The 23,391-nt window shown below is 39.2% G+C and overlaps 1 protein-coding gene across 1 annotated transcript in view; it reads left to right on the forward strand.

Annotated features, from left to right (window-relative positions):
- The window catches only part of NRXN3 (neurexin 3), a 1,496,747-nt gene that overhangs the window by 421,969 nt on the left and 1,051,387 nt on the right, over positions 1–23,391 (forward strand). The window contains exons 5-6 of the mRNA XM_053673404.1: positions 4,125–4,426; positions 10,255–10,416. Of these exons, the coding sequence (XP_053529379.1) occupies positions 4,125–4,426; positions 10,255–10,416 (464 nt within the window). The remainder of the gene's footprint in view (positions 1–4,124; positions 4,427–10,254; positions 10,417–23,391) is intronic.

Raw genomic sequence — 23,391 nt, forward strand, 5'->3', positions numbered from 1 at the left:
GGAATTTCTCAGAGAAATAGAGTTTTATAAATCACTAATTGGGTGTTTTGGGAGGAAGAAAATAGAATTGAGTAAATGCTTGCTAATGCTATATATATATATAAATATCAGTACTGGGATTAACACACCATTTGAAAGATCAGTACTTTACATATCTTATACATCTGATTTAAAATTTTGAGTTATACATATCTAGATTGCACCTAATGTTTAATCAATTGGACACTTAAATAATTTGTTGTCATACAGAGATGAGCTTTGCTTTTCATGCAGTGAGAATAATATTTTTATTTTAACATTTATGCAATTGATTACAAATTTTAGAGTGTCATAATTTAAGTGGATCTAAACAGTCCATTAGCCACATCAGCGCCTACCCTCTTGCCAAACCATAGCTTTATGCTAAGCCATTGTGTACTGTGTTACATAATCCCCTGCATTCATTTTCTCTACCTATTCAGCTTGAATGCATACAAGGTGACTGCATTGTCTCTTTAACCTCCTTCCCAGTGTAAACACTAAGTATAGAAACACAGATTTTGGGCAGTATTACATTTTCCTAATGGAGAGTTTGGAGAATCGAATGGGCTTAGAAATATGGGCTTGCCACTATCTGGTTTCACACCTTTTCAGTTGTGTTCACTGTCAGTTTAGTATGGTTTTCAAGGTAATAAGAAAGTGCTCGAACCTTAGCTACTGAAAAGAAATTAAGACAGATTGGGATCTTTGAAGAAAAAGGTCAGTTGTGAGAGTATTCAAAGGAACAATTTCTTCAAGCTCCTCACTCTGTCTCCCACTAAGCCCCTTATTTGCTCCTTTAAAGAGTGGGCCAGGCACTGCCAATGTCTCTCTTCCCCGTAACAATCAGGATAGTGTCCCATGACTTACAGATCATAATCCTGCTTATCTAGAGTATGATTCAGAGAGTATCTTTCAGTTGTCTATTGTTTGTTGACAAGTGAAGGGAAGTGCCCAGCATCAGGGGTTCCTTGGTGGCCTCCTCCAGCCCAGGTAAGAGATAAACTGGAAAAATTCATCACTGAATGGAGAAATGGGGGAGGAAAACTGTTGCAGCAGTTTTCATTTGATACTTGTGAAATAATGCACTGTGCTATCTTTGGCTAATTTTCTGGCTAATCACACAGCAGAAAGATGTATGTGATTTACATAGACCCTTTTTCTCACCTTGGTTTTATTTCTTGTTTATTTCTTGTAATATTATTTTCTCTACAATGATGTCATTTTTCTTCTATGGTCTTCCACATCAAACAAGTTCTTTTGTTTTAAACACACCCAGATTCCAGGGGAGGAAGGGAACCATTTTTTTTGTTGTTGAACAAGTGCGATTTACATAAGGTGGAGGGAATAGGTTTTTGGCCTCTTTACGCACGGTTCGGGATGGCTTATAGGTTAGTGCACAGATCCATGAAATTATTTGTGTTCTTTGAGAAGTAGAATAGGAGCATATGGTAATATATAGAGTAATGGGCAAAAGGAAATGTAACCGATATTTATTTATTTATTTATTTATTTTTTAAACTGATATTTATAGAAAAGTCCAGAGGCACTGGAAGTCCAGTATAACACAAACTGTCTTATGCAACACACTTATTCCTAGTTGCTAGTTTCTTCCTTAATAAACAAGGGCATTAAATTGGGCAATCTCTGGAATCCCTTATAGCTCTAAAATTTATTATATTTACAGACTCATTGGTCTAATTATATGAAACATATTAAGCACCACATAGCATATTAAATAATATCCTGGTGCCTTGCTGTTCTGTGTCAAACCTTCCCCTGTTAAATGGTATGTGTGATTAAGCTTCTCTTTGGAGGCCTCCTTTCCTTGCTCATTTATCTCTGTTCAGTAACTTAAATGTTTATAGAAGACACCCATTAATACACTGTGTATGGTGCCAAGGACAGGCATAGTAGTTAGCTCTGTGCACATTTGTCTGTAGGAAAAGAACTTAGTGGTGATGACTTCATCTGACTTATCATCTTCTACTCAATCAGTCTCACCTCCAGGGCTACTGAACAAGGCCTTGTCCAGGTATGTTTTTAAAAAGCCATTTCTTCAGAAATGAGAGGAGAGATCATGACAATAGAACACTTAGGGTGCTGGTTGCATCCATTTCAAACATACAGATAGTGTGAAATTTCTACTCTATGAATTTTGGGGGCTATTTTGGTAAAATGCATGAGGCATAGGTTATGTGCTGAGTAGTACTTAATCCTAATAGTACTTTGTAAGTGGTCACTTTACAAGTGGTCATTTATAAGTGGGCAGACCCCTTTTGCTTATACCAGTGTGTGTGTGTGTGTGTGTGTGTGTGTGTGTGTGAAAACATGAATATGCAGGTATTCACATGTCACTGAGGCCATCAAAAACATATGGGGCAAACTTCATCACTTCTTTAACTTTCTAGAGTATTAAGTTGGGGGTTCCTGTTTTAATGATGTCATGATGCTATGATTAATTTAATAGTATGTAGTTGGTGGTCATCTCTCCATATTATAAAAGCGACTCCTTTATAACTCTTATCTCATGATGAGGAAATATTTATTTTATTTTACTTAAGTGACTGACCATGGGCTGTGAGGGTTGATAAGGATTTGAATTGAGATGGACCTGGTTTTGGTTGGTAAGGCTGAAGTGTCATTCTAGAAGGGAAAATAGAATTCTCTCAACCTTATTTTGTAGTCCCCACTCCTTAGAGGGAAACTGAATATCTAACCTTGCATTTTTATACATTTCCTTTTATTAATGAGGTTTTTTAGGTAACTTTTAACCAACTCAAATAGGAAGTCAGCTGCTCTAAGTGAGACTGCTAGACCACAGGATAAATGGAAGTCCACACGTAGTATATTGAAATTATAGGTCAAAGCAACAAATGATTAAATAAAATATATTTCATCCTCTTATCTTGAAAAATATACCTTTGAAATGACCTGTAAGCTATGTAAGCTGGGTTTGCATTTAGAATTTTCAGGTTCTTCAGAGTTCTGCATTGGGAAACTATGCAGAGAGAGAGCCAGCCTCTGCGTCTTCAGCCTATGTCCTATCCACTCCTCTTTCCACCTTTGGCTCCATTCTGTCTCACAAAGGAGTCTAGTGTAAATGCATGTGGATGCTCTAGCCCATGAGGTCAAGTTCTCCATCCAAAGCCTTGCAAAAGGTCACCTATTGCTAATCCTCAGACAGTGAGGTATGCATATTGACAGCATGATTTTTTTTTTCCAGAAAATAGATCCAGGGGAGAGGCTTGCACAAGCTCTGAACACAGACTTGGGTCTCTTTGGGTAGGGGATTTCAAAGTCCTGGTGTCTGGAATATGGTCTCTGAGTGTATAGCTCCAATAGAATGTCACCTTGGCCTTGTGGGCTCCTACTCTTGTAGGGAGAGATGGTCTAACCAGGGCCACCTAAAATAGAGACCCCCAGAGCAGAGGTCCTTTTGTGTCTAAGGGTGGTAATGCTGTCTTGTCAAAGCATATTACCAAATTTCATTCTGTTCATTTTCCTCATTTGTTTGATCACCTTCTCAGGTACAACCTCCTATTTACTAACCCAGTCATGTTCCACTGGGCTTAGAACTCAGTGACATGGAACCCAAAGTTAACTGGGTTACTGATGGATCCCAATCAGAGCCAAATCTTTTGGGGCAATTGATTTTTGGTTTTTCATCAATAAATGTTACCTAGAGCTAAAACTCTCTGTCAGAACACATAATTATCCATTCTAAACCAGCTCTTCTACAACCATTTAAGGGCCATAATTGAAGCAAAAGCAAGGTAGACCTTATTTTACCATTTTGCCTGAAATTTCCCTGTAGGTTTGTTTCTGAGAAAATTTGAAGAAAAGACAGCCAGCTCTCCTATGTCATTGTGTTGCTCTTCTATCCTTCTGTGGACATAGAGCTTCTCTGCAGTTTCCTTCTCTGCCTCTTTTCCTGGTGCTTAGATATGAGTCTTGTGGGGAAAGTTGGAGAGAATGTAGAGTTGGTGTCAGCCCAGTGGTGGGGCAGTGCCCTGGGGGCATGTTCTTCTTGGTATTTGCAGAGATCTATCTGACTCATGCCAGACAAGTGTTGATTGACTGCTTCCCACCTTTTACTCCTGCAGCTCGAGAGGAGAATGTGGCCACTTTCCGAGGCTCAGAGTACCTGTGCTATGACCTGTCTCAGAACCCAATCCAGAGCAGCAGTGATGAAATCACGCTGTCCTTCAAGACCTGGCAGCGGAATGGGCTCATCCTGCACACGGGCAAGTCGGCTGACTACGTCAACCTGGCTCTGAAGGATGGTGCGGTCTCCTTGGTCATTAACCTGGGGTCCGGAGCCTTTGAGGCCATTGTGGAGCCAGTGAATGGAAAATTCAATGACAACGCCTGGCACGATGTCAAAGTGACACGCAACCTCCGGCAGGTAATGCTGAAGGGAGAGAGCGCTCAGGGGCTTGTCTTAGGTAGTCAGGGAGGAAGTTTGTGAAGCAGATGATGGATGAGGTGGAGAGGGTTATAGATATGGGTTTGGATTTGTTGAAGTCTAACTTTCTCCCAGTCTTTGCCATTGCAGAAGAAAAATTATTAAAATGTGCTTCTCTCTGTGCTTCAATTCTCTATTTGTGCTTGTTATTTAAGAAAAAATTCAGTTGTATAGATAATAAAAGTTATAAGCACTTTCATTCCTTTTTTTCTGCATTCCTTTTAATCATTTTCTTAATTACACATTTGAATCTTGTCGTGTTATTGTTAAATTCAATTAGAGACAGTGTTTTGTTTTTGCAGCTTAATAGGTTTTCCTCATTCTTTGTATATGTTTTTCCTTTTAATTAAGTTAGCCATTGCCATGATGCCATAATTTTAATTCCCTCTAGAAAAGTCTTCCTTTTTCTCTTCCTTTTCATTTACAGCCCCTCACCCAATTTTATTTTTTCAGTTGTTATGTTAACCTCTAGCCTTGGAATGAATTAGCTGGAATCTTTCTGAATTCCTCTGTTTCTTTGTTCCTTGGTGCGGTGTTCCTACTTTATTGCTCATGCCTCTGCCTCCAAGACTCTTCAGTTGATTGGGAGGCCTGGAAAGTGGAAGGACCCAAATAAAAATATCAACTTTGGAGCAGCCTTTCGTGGTTCTGTCCGTGCTTGAGAACTCCCATCGCCTGCTGATTCTAAGTAGGCAACTCCGTCAGGTGACCACACGCTCAGAGAGCTTCAGCCCAGTGAAGTTGTTTCAATTTCATAACTAACAGTAATAGCAATAAGAATACCTAAGCAGCCTACTTCAGTTAAAAAAGAAAGCTTTTCCCATAAAAGTCAAAATCTGTGCTGAGACTGCCTTTTCCAGGTTGCTATTTTCACTTGGTTTTTCTTCTGGAAAATGTGTCATGAGACCCAGTTGGGCAACATTCATCCTTTATTAATCAGAAAACATGCAAATTTCTAGATAGTTCTTATCAAATTTTCTTCTGTGATATGATTGATTCAGTGCTTTTGAATGTAAATATGAATCATAAGAACTGACAGTGTTTGCATGTGTTTTCTGATTGATAAAAGTATAACTCCTTAATAAAACTAAATAAATGGAGAAGGCTCACACATATGGGAAACACACAATAATTAAAACACCCATTTCCATACTTAAGTTTGACAAGAAAGCCACCTGGTTGGGAGATTCTAATCTATCTGTGGTGAAGTTGCCAAATAATGCAAGACTTAGACTCCTCCAGTCATCTTCATAAATGTAGATTGAACATTTTTGAATCACTATTCTATTTTTTCTTCCTCCAAGGCCAAAGAACCCTATTGCTGATATTTTTTATCATCACCCCCCATCTATACTTAGTCAGAAGAGACCTTCTCAACTGTCAAGAGAGCCCAAGTCAAATTTCCATTTGCTAAAATACAAGAGCTTAATATAGTTGAGCTGTAGGTCTAGACCAAGTGAAATATGACCTTTTTCCAGTTTTGACTGACAGGTACACAGTAACCCCCTTTAGACATTCATCAGTGGAGGGGAGAATTTTCATGTACTGAGGAGCAGAATCGGGCTGTGGTTCTCTCCAATAAAACTATTTTTCTAACTCTCTCCTAGTTCCCAGACTCCCTTGGCATTCTAGAAATGATTCTAATTAGCTGGAGAAAGGCTTGCTTTTATCTCCACTGTAAACGCTTTTCCAAAATAGAATTGGGCCTCAACTCAGTACTTTAAACTGAAGGTGATAAACCAAACTGTAATTCTGATATTGGTTGTGCTGTTGAATCAGCAAGCAGAGGAAAGAAGCCCCTGAGAGTTTCTCTTCCAAGTTCTAGACCCAAGTCTTCTCTGTGCCCTTGGACAAGCCATTGAACCTTTCTGCACCATGGTTCCCATTTGTGAAATGGTGATTACAATCCTCCCCAGCCATGTGCAGTGGCTAAATATGCAAAGTACTGTACTTTATGTTTCAGAAGGATTATGAGCTCATCCATGGTCTGTTGCTAGACTCACTGTGTGACATGCAAACTATTTACAGGCTGAGTATTTTGTCACTAAGGTGACTATGTCTGTCACTAAATGTGTAGAAAAGCAAAGCTCTCAGTTCTAGATGAGGCCACATAGAGGCCCTAGGGTATTGAGGCATTACTTGACAGTGGGAGAATGAATCTTCTAGAGAAAATATGCCCAAGATAGGACCTCACTGAAATCCTGACTGAATTTTGCAATCTAAACGCAATCTATTGAAAGAAGGAAATCTCAGAGGAGCAGAGTTGATTTATAAATGCAATCCTTTCAACACTGAATCATTTAATATTATTTTGCCCATTAAAAATACATTTAGAACATACTTTTGTGTTCCCTAGGATACATTTGCAGGGGTGGGAAGCTCCTATTTCAATTAAACTGTAAACCACTTCATAAATATTTGATAACAAGCCTCTGGCCCTCTCATCTACTTTTTTTGGTAAGGTTGAATAGCTTCTGTGGCAAAAATTCATTTGAGGAGCTCATTACCAGATGGAGCAGAACTTTCCCATTTCTTCCTTCTGGGTCATCTATTCATGGTTCTGCCTTTGAACCAAGTCTAGGCAATGGCCAGCACTTTATTGGGAGTTCTCATAAAAGGAAGGAGTGGGGACTATCTGTTCCAAACCATAACTGAGATTAGGGACCAAGATAGTAATGTATTTCTATGGAATTTTTTGCTTTTGGCTTTGCTTTTTTGTCCATGACCTTGCCCAAGTGTAAGGTCATGTCCATCACATGAATTTCTTTACCTCTGTATGTGACTTTTGTTAAACCACAAACATGAAACTGGTAACCCAGTCTCCCAGCCTTCCAGCCTTCCAACCTCCCAACTCAGGTGTGTTGGCAATTTAGCATTAAAAAATAGCAAGGAGGAGACTAATTGTGGGGCCTCTGTTCTCATTTTAACCTGCCAGTCCTCTCTGCTAGCCATATAAAAAAATTGCTTAAAATACTTAAAAGCTTGAAAAGAAAATCTTAAAGAGGAATGGTGTGTGTGTGGGGGGGAATGGTGTGATCCCAACAGGCAGAATTTTGGCAAAGCAAAAAAAAAAACCAAGAACCCCCAAAACAAACAAAAAAACACACACAAAACAAAACCAAACAAAAACTTCATTGGGTAATAGAGAGAATCCAACTATTTTGATGCATTCTAACCACACAGTTATTCTACAATCAAAGGGGGAAAAAAAAGAAGAATGTTACCCTCCTGCTGCACAAATCCATACAAAATCAGATCTTTACATTACCTGTGGAATCCTCGAGTAAGGTACATGATGTAGCCTTCCTACGTTAGATGTGGCTGGTCAATATTTTAAGTTATTTCTGTTCTGGGAAAAAGTCATGGTTGTCTGTGCATGTAGTCAGAGTCAGATGTAAACAAACAAAGAAAAACTAACGTATTGGTATTTTGGCTATATTTATCTACATGTGGCATGATAAACTTTGGGGGTCTTTTCTTTCAGGACAGGTGGAATATCTATTGCTAGAGGGTGGGAATGAAAAGGGGGTGGTGTTCTTTCAGAAGAGCCCTTGGAAAGTAAGTATAATACTCATTCTAACTGGGGTGAGGTCTGATTTGGAAAAAGCGGGGAGTTAAAATGACAAGGTGGACTGTACCTCCTTTCCTGGCTGTGTCCTGGGTGCCAAGGTTTTCCATAGAGTCCTGGTCTCATTGTCTTCCCCACTCTCTTTTTCTGTGTTGGGTGCCTTTTTTTTGAAAAAACTAACACAAGATCATTCATGCAATGTGTCATTTTACTAACCGACTAATGTACTAACACCCTAACGACTCATCTTTGTTTTTTAGTTTTTTTAATTAACAATCGTTCTGTTCACAATTTTTAATTTCCTTTCTTCCCCCTTTTCCGCAAAGCACTCAGGCATCGGACACGCTATGGTAAACAAACTACATTGTCTGGTAGATATCATTCTTATTGTCTCTTTTTTTGGGTTTGCCGTGTGTTGCCCCTCTTTTCCTCCCCAACCTCTCTTTTATCCTCTTTAGACTTTCTCCTTCTTTAAAAATTTTTGTTTAATTAAATGCCCATTTTTTTTCTTAAAAAAATAAAAAGAAAGGGGATGCTCCTGTCCTACAGATGATATTTGGATGAGTTTGGTTGGAATGATTTTATTTTCTCCAGTTAGTTTTTTTTCTTTTTCAAAAGGCATTTTTTTAAGGAAAGTTTCTCCATTTAGCTAAATTTGTTTTGTTTTGTTTTGTTTTGTTTTGTTTTTTTGTTCTCTTTTGCAATTTTGAACTTACAGACTAAGGACCACAGGATTTATATTGAGGACCTTCCTAATGTCTGAGTCTTCCCTTCCCTCACTCTTCCTCCTTTCTTTGATTCTCCCCATTCCTCAATCCCTGCTTTCTTCCCTGTTTGTGTGGCAATGGCTGCCACAGGTGATCTGGGGAGGATAGTACTCTGCTCCTTGTATTCTTCTTTTCCCTTCTTTTACCTTACTCCCCACCATGGCCAAAGGGAGCTTCACCAATTGTGTTCTCTGTCCACACTCTGCATGGCATGTCCCTGTCTTGTGGATCTCCCCATTGGCATCTGATTTTGTTCCTTCGTTTTATTCTTCATTACTAACAACCTACCAAAATTTCAACTGAAGTCCACTTTCTTCTCGCTCTCTCTGTTTTTTTTGTCTCCACTCTTTTTAATTTTTTTCTCATTCTTCATATGTTTGGGGGTTGGGTTTGGACTTTTTCTTTTCTTTTTTTTTTTTAGTGAGGGAGGTGGCAGGCAAGGGAAAAGTGACCTGTTAGTTTTGAGTGTTTTTTTTCCACACCCCATCTTGTTTTTCAGTTGTTGCAGTGCATGTGAGGATGATGTGGATTCTGATTCTTTCTTTTAGTTTTCCTCACCATCTCCCACTTCCCTCCTTTTTCTTCTGCCTTCTCTCTTAGCTCCAGATAATTTTGCATGGGTGTGTCAGTGTATGGTGTGTGCATGCTCTGAGGTCCATCTATTCTCTCTGCCCTCTGCTCCTTTCATGGATGTTGGGTGTATGGGTGCTCCTTCTTCCCTGTGGGATTATTATTGTTTTGGTTATTATGCATTATTATTCCTTTCTTTTTGTTAGAGTTGCCTCATTTATTTTCTTGGTGGTGGTGATGGCAGCAAAGGGAGGGCAAGGGTTGGTGTCCTGGGGAAGTCCATGGCATGTACCATCCATGACACATGTGAATCCAGACCCTTCTTCTTCCCTACCTGAATGCATGTTTGTCAGTGTGGTGTGAATCCAAAAAGAAACAAAAGAGAAACAAAAGAGAAAAGAAAAAAGAAAAGAAAAAAGGAAAAATCCATCAACAACCAAAGACCAACCCCTAACAAACCCATCGTCAAATGTATCGTTTGCTGTGTTTCACTACCACCATAATTAACAATCATCAAAAAACAATCATTTTACCAATGAACTGAGACAAGTGATATCGTCTGAGGACAGTTCCATTTTCTAGCCTGACTGAGTAAAGAGTGCAATGGGTAGAGCAAGTAGCTCAGCTTGGCAGTTCCAACAAACTCTGCTAGGAGTCTGCAGGGGAATGCTGCTCTGTGGGCCACAGGAAGGCAGACCAGAAAATGGAACTTGGCTGCACATACCAAAATCAAACCAAATTAGAAAGAATACCTCACCAAAATCTTAAACAAAAGTGAAGCTACAGGTGGGGGAAGCCACTGGATTTTAATAGGACTATAAGGTCATTATTGGGATTTTTTTGTCCCTGTGTCCCTTTACCAGGTGACAATCTCTGTGGATGGCATCCTGACCACGACAGGCTACACTCAAGAGGACTACACCATGCTGGGCTCAGATGACTTCTTCTACGTGGGAGGAAGCCCCAGTACTGCTGACTTGCCAGGTTCACCTGTCAGCAACAACTTCATGGGCTGCCTTAAAGAGGTAAAGTTCACATACTCCATTTAGTACTTTGTCTAAGAAAAAATGAATTTTGCACTTCAGTAACTGGCTCTGTCATCTAATCTATTTTTGAGACCAAAGTAATAGCAGAAAAGAGTTTGAACTCAAAGTAGAGTCCTAGGTTTTGGTCAGAGTTTAAGCTGGTTACATGACCTTGAGTTCACCACCGAAGTGCACTGTTCTTTCACTAATGAGGAATCTAATTTCTCAGGTGGCTGCATTTACAAATTAAAATAACACATATGAAAAGACTTTGAAATCATAAGGAACTATTAAAATTTTATTTTGTACTTTTGATTTGGCACATATGAAGAGCTCTGGTGAAAAGTGGCTCCATTTGTGGTTGCATGTCTTGTCTAAAATGTGTTTATTATTTTACTTTGTCCAAGTTTGGTGTTCCTAAGAGTCTCATTATTTGAGATAAAGGAAAATTCTCAGAATGTAACATTAAGGCCCAGAAGACTGGCTTTTCCTTTTTTTTTTTTACCCCATGAAGACTAGCAGCTATGAGGAAGCAGTGGGTTTTGCCATTATTCATTTATACTATTGTAGCTGATGTGTTGGGACCTCTGTCTGAGAGCAAAGGAGCTTCAGTCAAGTGTAAGTTCAACCACTAAGGTCAATTGTTGAGGCAAAAAAAAATCAGACTTGATTTGGTAGAATTCTTTCAGAACACTGTGTCACCAGAGCAGTATTCTGTATATTTTTGTTTAATCTAAGGTAAGGTGTATTACCTAAGGTATCTATCTATACCATTTCCCTGGGAAAACTTTTGAGAAGGTAACAGTGTTCCTTATTATAGATAGAGATCCCTATGACATGTTATAAGCCTACTCTCAGGATACATGTTTTATTTGTTTAACATAAAATTTGTTAAACCTCACTTATACATGAAATGGCATTGCACCTGTGTTCATTCACACCACTGACTCGACTGTGAGTCGTGTCTGGACAGGAGTAGTGCCTATCACAAGTGGTGTATGATAAGTACCTAATAAGTATTTATTGAATGGATAAACTTAGCAAATAATCATTGGATACCTGTTCTGTGCCATAATTAAACTTAGTGTCTCTTCACAGGCCATGGTCTCTGTACTTGAAGGCTTTATAATCTAGCAAGGGAGAGGAGATCAGGAAGTGGACAGTTATAGTTGAAAACAGTGTATGTTCAGTGCCACAGATGAAATGTTGTAATTGAGTAGAGGAAACTGGTGAGTTTTAGGTGGGAATCAGTGTTGGAGAAAATTGATGTCTGAGCTGGGCACTGCTGCCATAAATGACATGTGGCTTGAGAGGAAGGGGTAGGAAGAAGTGACAGGACAAAGGAGGAAAAAATTCAATTACGGCTTTGTATTGTTCTTGGTCTGAAGGACAAATTACAGATGAGAGCCCAAACAGTGTTTTCCCCTCTCTGCTAGAGATTGCCTAGGCTTCTGCAGACCACAGGGACTCTACTGGTCATTCTTGATGGAATTGCCACAGACAGAACACTTCTTCCATGGGATTTACTCCCATGTGGATAGAATAAAAGCCTAAACTACTCAGTGTCTAATGAACCCTGAAAGGCTCTTAAACACTGTGAAATCACACTATACTGGAATCGCTCTCTCATCAGAAATAGATAGGAACATTTTGTTACCACGTATGTGGCTCAGGAATGAATGAGCCATTGATTGTGGTGGAGAACTCATCCTTTTTTTTTTTTTTTTTTTTTTTTGTAGAGAAACAGCCCTGAGCAGAAGTTTTTCCTGGAAAGGATCTAGGGGTGGCCTCTAGGACCAATCTTTTTCTGATTATTTTATGTATTTTGAAACAAAGGAGCAGTTTCCCAAATCTGTCATTCAGGAAGGTTGCTCTTAAATATTTTGAAGCAAGACTTATCAAAATGTGAAGGTATCTCTAATAACTTTATGCATGAAGAACCTAAAACAGATAAAATAAATTTTCTCTCTCTCACTTCCTAGGTAGAGAGCAAACAGCTTCAAAAGTCACATAATAGCTTAAAAATTAAAGACAGTTCTGAAAAAGTGCCATTAACAGTAATTAGTAATAAAAACAAACACATACCTTAGCTAGCAAGATAAATCTGCATTTAAATCCAGATCAAGTATGAAAAAAAGAAAGTCTAAGATATGAAGGGAAATGGTGGGCACAATGAGAACTTTATTAACTTTTGTTCTATCTCTCCTTTACATATTGTATAGTCCAGTCTTTCTAAGGGACTTGGAAGGCTTTCTTATTTGTCTTAGTGGTTTAAATAGATATCTTTGAGTGTAATGTGGTCCTGGACATTCTTTCTTTCCACTTAATTATTACAATTCACTTTTCTGTGGGCAGGGCTGGGAAATTCTTTTGTTCTTGCTGCTTCTCTTGGATAATTTAGTAAATGGCCAACACTTCTAGTTATGTTGAGACTTTCTCCCACTGATCCATGTTAACTATTTGCGTTTGGAACAGTCTCCAGTTACTTTAGTTTCTTCTTCCTTTCCCTATCTTTGTTTTCTTTTTCTGACTTCTGCTGCTATTTGTAGCGCTAAGTTGCCTTAAGCTGATCTAGGTGCTTTTATATGTCATTTTCTTCAAAATGGGGCCACTGTAAAGGGACTTTGAAGTTCTGGGGCATCTACATGTCATGTGTTGCACAAAATCAGTTTTATATTTGGAACTACAGTTTCTTCACATCTGAAAACTTAGTTCTGGCTCCACCATGATTTCACCTGTATGCACACCTGTAAACTTGATACCCATGTACCAGCCACACCAAAGAGTGTCTAAGTTGTCATCAAACTATTGTGGTTTTCCACATGTCCTGGTATCAGTGTAAGTAAGATTTGTGTCCAGTTAGACATCACAAAGTCAGGATCTTATTCCTCTTCACGTTTTCACAGGTCTGTCTGTTTTTTGTTCTTGTGTTCCCAACTCCTAGAATAGCTCTTGGCCTGGTGGTCTTTCCATAAATGAAGCAGTGGGCCAAAGTAGGTTAATAATAGTAATAAGTAATACAGTAGCTAATAAATAATAATGCAAGAATACACTCTGTTTTGTATACTCACAATTGTAAACCTGCTTTTTTTCTGAGTACAGTACAGTTAAAATTTAAAATATATCCTGACACTGCTTTTTAAGTCCAAACCAGCTATTTTGCTGTACTTGGGTGAAGGACTTCTTCCCCTTCCTCTCCTGCTCATGCAAATACTCTTCCACACAGAAATCATCTCTCTCTCATACTCCAAGGTAATGAGTGAATGATGATTAGTTCTTTGAATAGAAAATTCTTCAGGTGAGAAGGAGGTAGGCAGCAAGAAGAATTTTAAAAAGACCCAACTTTGTATATGACTTTCTGTATTTGCCAAGTGAAATCCCAGGTTTGTAAATTAATAAACACAAAAGCTTTTCAATAAATGCTCTTAGGTAGTTTCTTAGGATCACTAAAAAACATCTTGATGTGGCAGTAGTTGAATCTTTAGGAACCCTTCCCCTTGCCCACCTCTGATATGAGAAAAGTATCGCATGAAAAGGCTCAGCAAGGCTAAGAGAAATGGGTAATAACTTCCTTTAGGAAGAACAGGGTCGAAAAGGCTTTGAGGGAGGCATCATAGTATGATAAAAAGAATACTGGGTTTAAGATTAGAAAACCTGGTTGGAAGTACCAGCTTTCACTCTGGTTCTATGGTCTAGATGAAGCCACCAATTTTATTTGAGTCTCAGTTTCCTAACCCATTATGTGGAAGTAATATGACTTCTGTTATGTTCTCCTTAAGGTCAAATGAAATAATGTACATAAAAGTGAAACCATACAATGGTGTTTTTCTATGATTATTACTAAAGATTCTATAATGCATCTTATAAAACAGTTTATGAATATAAGTGAATATGTATTCACACATGCATAACTCCATATTTTCCATATCAGTAAATGACTGCTTATGGGAAAAAAATAAACCTTTATTGTAAGTTTTGCCCTACTAAAATTTTCTCATCTTTGCTGACGTAGGGCTATCCCATCCCATCTACCCTCAGTTATTACCTAGTTTGTTGCCTCTGTCATTTGTTTATTAGACAACTCTCAATCTCCTTACTGTTAAAATATGAGCTCCATCAGGACAAAATCCTCCTCTGTTCACAGGAGTTTTCTCAGCACCTAGAGGAATAATGCTCTCAGTAATTACGTCTAGAATAAATGACTGAGTGGGCTAACCTGATGGAGCTCTAAAATCTGGTGGATGTTAGGCGAGCAAACATGGACTGAAAACCTGCAGTCAGCTGAGGGCTGTGCTGAGACATAAAGAGGAATCAGGCATGTTTGCTGCCTTAGAGGACCTCACAGTTAGTGGGGAGGACAGACACCCAAATATGATTCACTAAAGCAGTTAATGTACCAAAAGAGGCATTGTCGGGTGCAATGGGGCTGCCAAGCAGTGGGACTTAATATATCCTGGGGTTCAGGAACACTCTGTAGAGGAGCCAGTGTCTAAGGTGAGGCTTAAAGGTAGACAGAAGTGCGCAGGGAAGAATGGAGGGAATGGTGCCTCAGGACAAGGGGGCAGCTTGATCAAAGGCCCAGAGATGGGACACTTCATGGTGTCTGGGTGAGAAATGCACAGTTTGTTGATTTCAGGGCACAAAATGGAATTCTAAAAATGTGGCTATGAAGTAAGGAGGGGCCAAGTCACAGAAAACTTTATTTTACTCTATACCCTTGAACTTTATTTTCTAGGTAATGGGGAGCCATTAGGGGATTTTTTATTATTGTTATTCTGTTACAGTTGTCCCAATTCTTCCCCCTTTGCCCTCCTCCATCCAGCCCACCCCCTGCTCCCACAATCCCCTCACCATTGTTCATGTCCATGGGTCATTCATACATGTTCTTTGATCCCTTCCCTTTCTTTCCACCATTATCCCCATCTCCCCTCCCCTCTGCCACCTGTCAAGACAAATACCATATGATCTCACTTATAAGAGGAATCTAATGAATAAAATAACCTAATAAGCAAAATAGAAGTAAAGACATGGAAACACTGGGGGATCTTAAGTAGTAGAATGACACATCTTGCCCATCAGGCTTTGACTCATTAAAGACTGAAGCTAGTCTGTCTCCTCCTTTCCCCTGATGTGTATTTTTGTCCTAGGAGGCTGAAGAGCAGGGTTGGGAAGGGTGGTCCATTGGCTTTGGCATTGAGCAGGGAAAGTGCTTATCTGAATCTTAAAATTTCCATAGAAAAGGGCTGCCTTCTGAATCCCATTTCAGTTTTTCAGTGGCCCTCTGTTGAAGACATACAGTTCTTCCTTTGTATGTTTTTTTCATTACTTAGCTATTATTGTTGGGTAAAGCATGGTGCAGTACAGAAAAGCCAAGTCAAGGCCAAGTTACACAGAGAGTGTCTCTATCAGACTCACTGGCACCAGGGATCTGACTCAAGCCCATCATAGTATCCGCCCATGTTGAGGTTTGCTGTGTTATTTGATTTGGTTCTTTCTACACCATCATCCTTTCTTCTCAATACAGTACTTGTCCCCTGATCTGTTGGTTCTGCACTGGTTCTTCATTGTCCTGTGGAGAAGCTCAAGTGCTGCTGAGACCTCTAGGACATACTGGTCTACCTTACCTCTCTTTTCTTATGCATCTCATGGGGAGGGAGGAAAAGCACAAGAATTGGGAGAGTGGAACACATATTTAAAGGAAAAAGGATTGGGTAGAACATCATTACCCACATTACATTCCACATCCCTTTGTGATTATTAGCCATTTAAAACCAAATGGGATTTTGCAGCCAGAGATAGTCTCTGAACAGATGATTAATGGTTTAATCTGTAATAACTTTGCATTTTATAGAACCCTGATAGGAGTCCACATCTGGTGAGCCAAGCTATTTAAGGCTGTGTTAATTCTGGTAATTGCTATACGTTTGTTTGAATTGCTGGCACCTGCGGGCTTTGGGATAATGTGTTTGTTTTTGCTTTTTTATTTTTTAATATACTCATTTTATTTTATCCTGTCTCACTGTCTTTTTCTGTTCTCTCTTATGCTATCTCTTAATTTCTTTTATGGTTTTTCTTTTGTGTTTTTCTCTTGTTTCTTCACTCAGTATACTTCATTTTTTTCTCATTCCTATTTTCCCAGTCTCTTTGCTTCCAAACTTTCATTGTAGCATCCTTATTCATTTCTCAGGTGGTGAAAAATAGCAGTTTCTAATCAGGTAAATTGAGCTATGGCATTGGGCCTAAACACTTCCTTTTTCCTAGGAGCAAGAAGACTGTGGGGTCCCAGAGTGAGCAAAATTCAAGTGAGTGTTTCAGAGCAATGGTCCCCAGACTTGTTGGCACCAGGCACCAATTTTGTGGAAGACAATTTTTCCACAAATGGGGGTGGGAAGTGGGGAGGAGGGTTTCAGGATGATTGAAGCACATTACGTTCAAGCTCAGCCTCCTGCTCATAGGCCTGAGCCAGTACAGATCCACAGCCCAGGGGTTGGGGACCCCTGTTTTAAAGTCAGCATGGAAGATAAAAGACACTGGCTTTAGAAGCACAAATCCAGGGTTCAGTTCCTGCTTAGACTTGTTACCAGCTGTGAGACTTACAGAAAATCATTTGACTGCTCTTTGCTTCAGTTTTTTAAAAATCAGATGATAATACTTACGTTAAGCATTTTTATGTCAGGAGCAAATGGGATACAAAAAAAGGAAGTGCTTTATAAACTGTAAGACACTGTACAAATGCTATCGATGTCACTTATGCTATTGATGAGATCTGGCTAAGGGACCACTTACTGCTCGTTGTTGTTCCTGCAATCAAAAAACTGCAGAAGTTAGAAGAGCCCAATGTAGTTTAATAAAGAAGAACAACTGACTAGAACTAGAATACCATGTCTAATTCTGATGCTAATGAGAAATAATATGACCTCTTTGGAGCATCCGTGTCCCAATCTGTAAAATGAGGGTGGGGATCACTGGCAAAATGAATGCACACTACCGTGGAGAACTTCCAGTGTAGAAAAACAAGTTTCTGTTTGTTAAATGTTGACTGGTAAGGTAGAATTTCCTTTCCTACTCTTGGGAAGATAAGCAGAAAAGCATTGCGTGTGCTTGAGGGAGGGGGAATGCCTCGACAGAATGGAAGAACTGATACAAAAAGGACACCAAGAGAGACAAAGTTCCAACAAGGTAGGAAGAAGTGGAAACACAAATCAGAGGCTGGAAATGGAATAATGTGGCAGAGGGAGAAAAGAAAGAGAAACTGTGTCTCTGGAGCTGCCTACTGGGTTGACCACAGAAACTGTCATTTTTGTGGATTAAATAAAAACGTCAAATATTTGGAATGAAATTTTTGTAAAAAAGGTAAATTGGATCTTCTGGGAAAGAAATTACCTTCTGGATTAGGAGGAGCTAAAATGGGCAGGAGAGAGAATGGCACTCTGTCACAGAGGAAGAAGAAACAAGTCCCTGAGCCACCGGACCAGGAGTGAGCACTTAGCTCAGGGTAGCTATGAGAAAGTGGACTCTGACGAACAGAAAGTGGCCCTTCAGTTAATGCCAGAACACAAGTATCAAAAAATGGCTTGCTGCTTATAATTGGTAGGCTGTTGATGAAGAAGGAGATATAGGGAGTGTAATTTATTTAGAGACCTGGTATCTCTTTCACCATTTCTTGATAAATGTTTCTTGATTTTCCCTCATTCTCAAAACAAGAGTCCAGTGGCACTGACTGTGCTCCTGGCTTCCGTAGTGAGCTTGTGAGTGCTAAGTCATTCAGGGACTTCCTTCCAATCCCCTGGCCATCGCTGCTTTGCTCATAGGTGGGAACCTCACCCAATTTGGATCAATGACATATAAGCTCAGGACTTTTGTTTATATGTTGCATGGAGGCTGTGTTCTGTCCTTTGGGCTAGAACGTGGGGTGGTATAAAACACTTTTGGCTGCCATCTGGCCATTGCAGAGACCAAAAATTGCAGCCAACTTAAGAATGGAGCCAAAAGATGGGAGAAACTAGGTCCTGGTGACATTTTTAAGGCCCTGAATGTTCAAATGAGACTACCCCTGGATTTCCAGCTGTGATTGAATAAATTATGTCTTTTGTCCAAACCAGCAGGAGCTGGAGTTTCTGTCATTTGCAACATAGAACCTTCAGTGATGTGAAAGAATTCCTTGTGCTCCTATTTTACCCCTGTCTTGTCTGACAAGAAAATAGGTCTTTGCATAGGAAAAGACAGACAGAGGTAGGAAATGTAATATCAGAAGGCACCTAATTGCTTTGCATTAATTCAGCTTTCTTGACTTGAACAAATGATATCTCTGGGTACCAAGGGAATTTGCAAATAGAATTTTTGAAATCAAGTTAGTGTTTTTCAAGAAATGGTAGAGAATGGGGGAGATTCTTAAAGACTAAAGATGGAAAAAGTGTGGATAATGCAAGCTATGGGCTTGTAAGCTTCCTTGACATCTGGGAAAGATTTTGGAGTGTGTCGGTTATAAAGGTCTGAGCCTATAGAAAGGAATGATCAACAGAACCACAATCTTTCACTAAAAACACTAAAAATAGGCCATATCACATCAACTGAACTCACATATCCCTTCAATATTATTACTAATAGCTCAGCAAAGTACTATGGATCTAGCATAGCTAAATATCAACAAGGTGTTTGGTAGTATGTTTTGTGATATTCTCATTGACAAGAGGGAATAAAGGGAATTGGATATAAGAGCTGCTCAGTAAAGGAGTAACTATTTAAACATACAAGTGAGTCCTGCTGAATTGATCTGTATTGACCTGTATGCTCAAGTGGATGTTACCATGCTTCAACTTATTCAACATTTATGTCAGGGACTTGAGGGAAGGTGAGAGAGCATGCTTATCAACTTTGTGAATGACAGAAAGTTGGAAATGATAAAAAATAAATATGTACCTACATGATTTATGGCCGAATTAATCAAGGTATGATCTATAAAAGAAAGGAGGTGACAGTTCCATAGTATATTTTATTGACTAAGAGAGCAAGTTTTGAAGCTAGAGTTCTTGGCTTCAATGTCCAGGTCTATTCTTATTTGCTGTGAAAAGCTGGGCATGTTTCCTCACTTTGCTTTTTTATTTAGTGGGAAGAATAATTATACCTACTTTATAGAGTTGTTATAAATAGTAACTGAGATAAGAAGTGTAAAACCCTTGGAATATGGCTTGGTATATAGAAAATACTTGGTAAATTGCATTTATCATCATTGTCATTACTGTGTGCTAATGTGATTATTGGAAGTGTTTCTATTCAGTTGTGTGTAATAAGCTTTTAAAACATTAGCTGACTGATTGATAGATTACATGTTTAGAGTTGAGCTATGAAAAAGACAAAGAAACTCAGGAGTCTGACATAACAATTGTTGACTGGTAAATTCAGGAATGTTTAACTTGAGGAAGAAAAGATGCCAGCACCAGGGATTGAGAGTTGTCTTCAGACCTTAAGGATTGTACTCTGGAAATGGGATTAAATGTGGTTCATCTGTCTGTCTTTAAGAAGAAGAACTAAGGCCAACCAGTAGAAATTAAATACTTAATACCAAAAGACATCTCAAGGAGAGCTATCCAAATCTGCCTTCAAAGTAATGCATTCTCTATCACTCAAGCCATCTAAGAGTCTAGGCATGCACCTTGCTGAGTTGTAGGGTAGATTGTATTGTGCCATCAAAAGATTAGATTATCTTGATTTTCTAGTTTCCTTCCAAGCATAAGATCCTATAGCTCTACAGTGAATTAACCTTCTTAAAAGAAAGATGAGGCTGATTGATTAGGCTAAGTTCATTGTGTTAAAAACTTTCCTGATTAATCTGTAAACCAGTTTACTATGTAAGTCCCACTGAGACTCATAGGGTTGCCCTTGTGGTAAGATTTGAGGTTCCCAGCCACTGCCATCACCTATTAGTCACTTATAATTATTTCTCTTTCCTCAGACCTTCACTGGCATCATCTCTAAAACCATTCTGACCACAGCAATTATAAACATAATAGCAACAATAAAGACTAACAATTATTGAACACTTAACAATGTGAGTGCACAAGAAGCATGTATCTGCATGTGCTGAGTGCTTCACGTGTACTCCTAATTTAATTCTCATGACAAATTAATGAATTTAAAGAGAGTGAGTGTCTTCCCCAAGGTTATGCAGTTGGCAAGAGTTGCAGTTGAGATGTAAATACTGCTACTATCTCCACCAACTCAATCAAAAGACTTGGTGAAGAAGAAAAGGAAGTGAGCTTCTGAGGAGAAGCTTGGTGAGACTGTGGTTAAACACACTCTAGGAAATAGTATTTCACTGTCATTGGAGGCTCCCCTTCATAGGGGAGGTCATTAATTCAGGCAAAATGTGCTGTTCGGAGACTGGATCCAGTTACCTCTTTCTGTCACCTTGCCATTGATTTTTCTGAGAGGAAGGCAGTTTTTGCTTGATTTCCCACTTTAATTGGGCAAATTGATATTTCTCAACCTGTTAATGGAGGAATGATTTTCATTATGGAACCTGAGTGGGAAGTAGCTCCTCTTGGTATAAATGCCAAGCAGTGGAATACCTTTGTCTAGAGATATGCATCACACCTGTACTTTTGGTCCAGCCCAATATTTTCTGTGAAGTTGAAGCCATTTGCCTCTAGTAGTCCCAGAAAGTCGGAATGAGGAGCAGCTACTTTTTAGGCTTATTATGAATTTTCAGCCTGATTCTTGGAGTCTCTTATTTAACTTTGCAATTCTTTTCTCTTCAGGATAAATTCAGTGGAACACATTGCTTTCTAAAAATGTCACTTATTTACAGCAAGTGTAATCTACCACAACATTCCCACTGAGACAAAATCTCTTGTGTCTTCAAAAGCCTCAAAGGAAACCAAAAAAGGAGTCCTTGTACACATATACCTACAGGGATAAAGTAATCATTGAGCTAATTAATTAGCTAATATTTTCTAAAATTGCTTTGTAAATGTAGAAATGACCATTCCATTAGTGTTCTGATGCAATTGTAACCTGGTGTTCTGTCCCCCATGGGGGCAGTGTGCCACAGCTAGTTCCTGCATAGATGTCAAGAGACAGATGAAGACATATTTTTCACTTCACAAATCAGTGAAGATATAGCATAGGGCAGCAACATTGCATACCAATTGTCAACCAATAAAATTCTCCTCCTTCCCTACCCCTCAGTTTCTCCCTCACCAGTCAGTATGGGCAGATGGTCTATCTTGTGCTTCATGGAGAAAATAGAAACCACTTAGGTTATGCTTGTTAAATTTTTCTCCCTCCACTTTTAGATTTACCTTCCAAGGAACTAAGCACTACCTTCTTTTCCCGTCTCATGAAATGAGCTCTCCTCCCCTTCTCTGAGTGTAACTGCTATTTCTTTTGACTCTTTGGAGACTTAGCCCCTTTAAGGTGTCTTTATCTTTTCAGATCTACTCTCTATCCTTTTTTTATTCTCCCAACTAGAGACATGCTCCAAATCCTTTCCTTGATTCTGTCTCCTGCTCAATTTACACCTTAGCCCATTCCTGACTTCCAATGAAAAACTTCTTGAGGGAGCCATATATACTTCCCATCTTCTCTACCTCTTGGTTATTCCTGTATAGATACATGCCAGATTCCCGTGGGGCATACTTGTTTTCAGCACTTTAAAGAACTGTTTTCCTGATTTACTTTGCTTAAGTTAGGAGCATTTAATTATATCCTCTCATAGCCCTCAGTTCTTAACTCCATTGCTTCATTTTTAGTGTAGTCCTTACCACGTTGTATCTTAATGCTCTGTGTTCCTATGTTTCCCCCCCAGACTGAGCTTCTAGAAGGCAGGGAATGAGGATTTCTATGGATTGAATAGTCCCTTTAAACCTACATCCTGGCACGCGAATATATGAAAAATACTCTTTCATAAATATTTATGAACACCAGTAATAGAATTATTGCCCTCAATTTTTCCATAGCACAGTTCTCATTCTCTTACTCATGAGCGCAGTAAATATCCATGGAGTGCCTACTCTGTTTTAAGTGTTAAAGTATGTGATGAATGGGGCCAAGTATAAAATCCTTGAGCCTATGAATTCACATCATGGTTGAAGGACACTAATAGTAAATGTATAAACTACTAATTAAAATACTTTACAATGATGGTAAGGGGTATGAAGGAAGTAAGAGAGAATAATGGGATAGGGGGTAGCAAAGATGTTGAGTCCTCCATTATTAGACTGGGTAGTCAAAGAAGGACTCTCTGAGGAGGTGAAAATGAAGCTGGGACCTAATATGAAACAGAGAGTCAGCCACAGGAGATCTGAGAGAGGCCATTTCAGTCAGAGGGAGCTACAAGGATGAAAAGGATGCAAGACAAAGAAAGCTTGACATATTTAAGAAATGGCAAGGAGACCATTTTGGGTGAGGCTCAGTGAGAGAGGTAGTGAGAGAAATGAATGTCTGTGATTAGATACTCTGTTTTTTTTTGCAAGGTCCAAGCTAGGCACCATCAGTGTATCAAGTTAATGTTCACCTCAGGATCTTCATTTGCCTGTTTATCTCCTGTTTAGGTTGACTTCCTCTCTGCCTTTATCCCAGACAACATGGTGTCTCTCCATGTTTATAAGCTCACCTGTTCACCTGTGCTGAGCATCTCCTCCTCTCCTGCCATCTCCTGGAATCTACTCTTCATACATCCCCACTGTCTCTTGCATCTTTGATCTTTGCCTATTTGTTTCTTTTTTGCAAGCTACAAATATGGTCCTTACATAAAAGCTTTCTCTTGGCTTGTACCTTCTTAAACCCAGGAAGAAAAGGAATGCTTCTTTCCCACTGATGGGAGGAAACGAGTGAGGTTTGAGAAAGGAATGATGAGAAAACTTATATAGGGTGACCCATGTCTTCCATAGAAGAGAGGTGGGCCAATGTGCTAAGTGGGAGAAGAAAGGAGGCTTGGCTATTAATCCAGTATGTTTAGAACAGCGGGCACCATTA

Source organism: Artibeus jamaicensis, unplaced genomic scaffold (genome assembly GCF_021234435.1).
Source record: "Artibeus jamaicensis isolate MK-2021 breed Jamaican fruit bat unplaced genomic scaffold, CSHL_Jam_final contig_851, whole genome shotgun sequence".
Taxonomy (NCBI): Eukaryota; Metazoa; Chordata; class Mammalia; order Chiroptera; family Phyllostomidae; genus Artibeus; species Artibeus jamaicensis.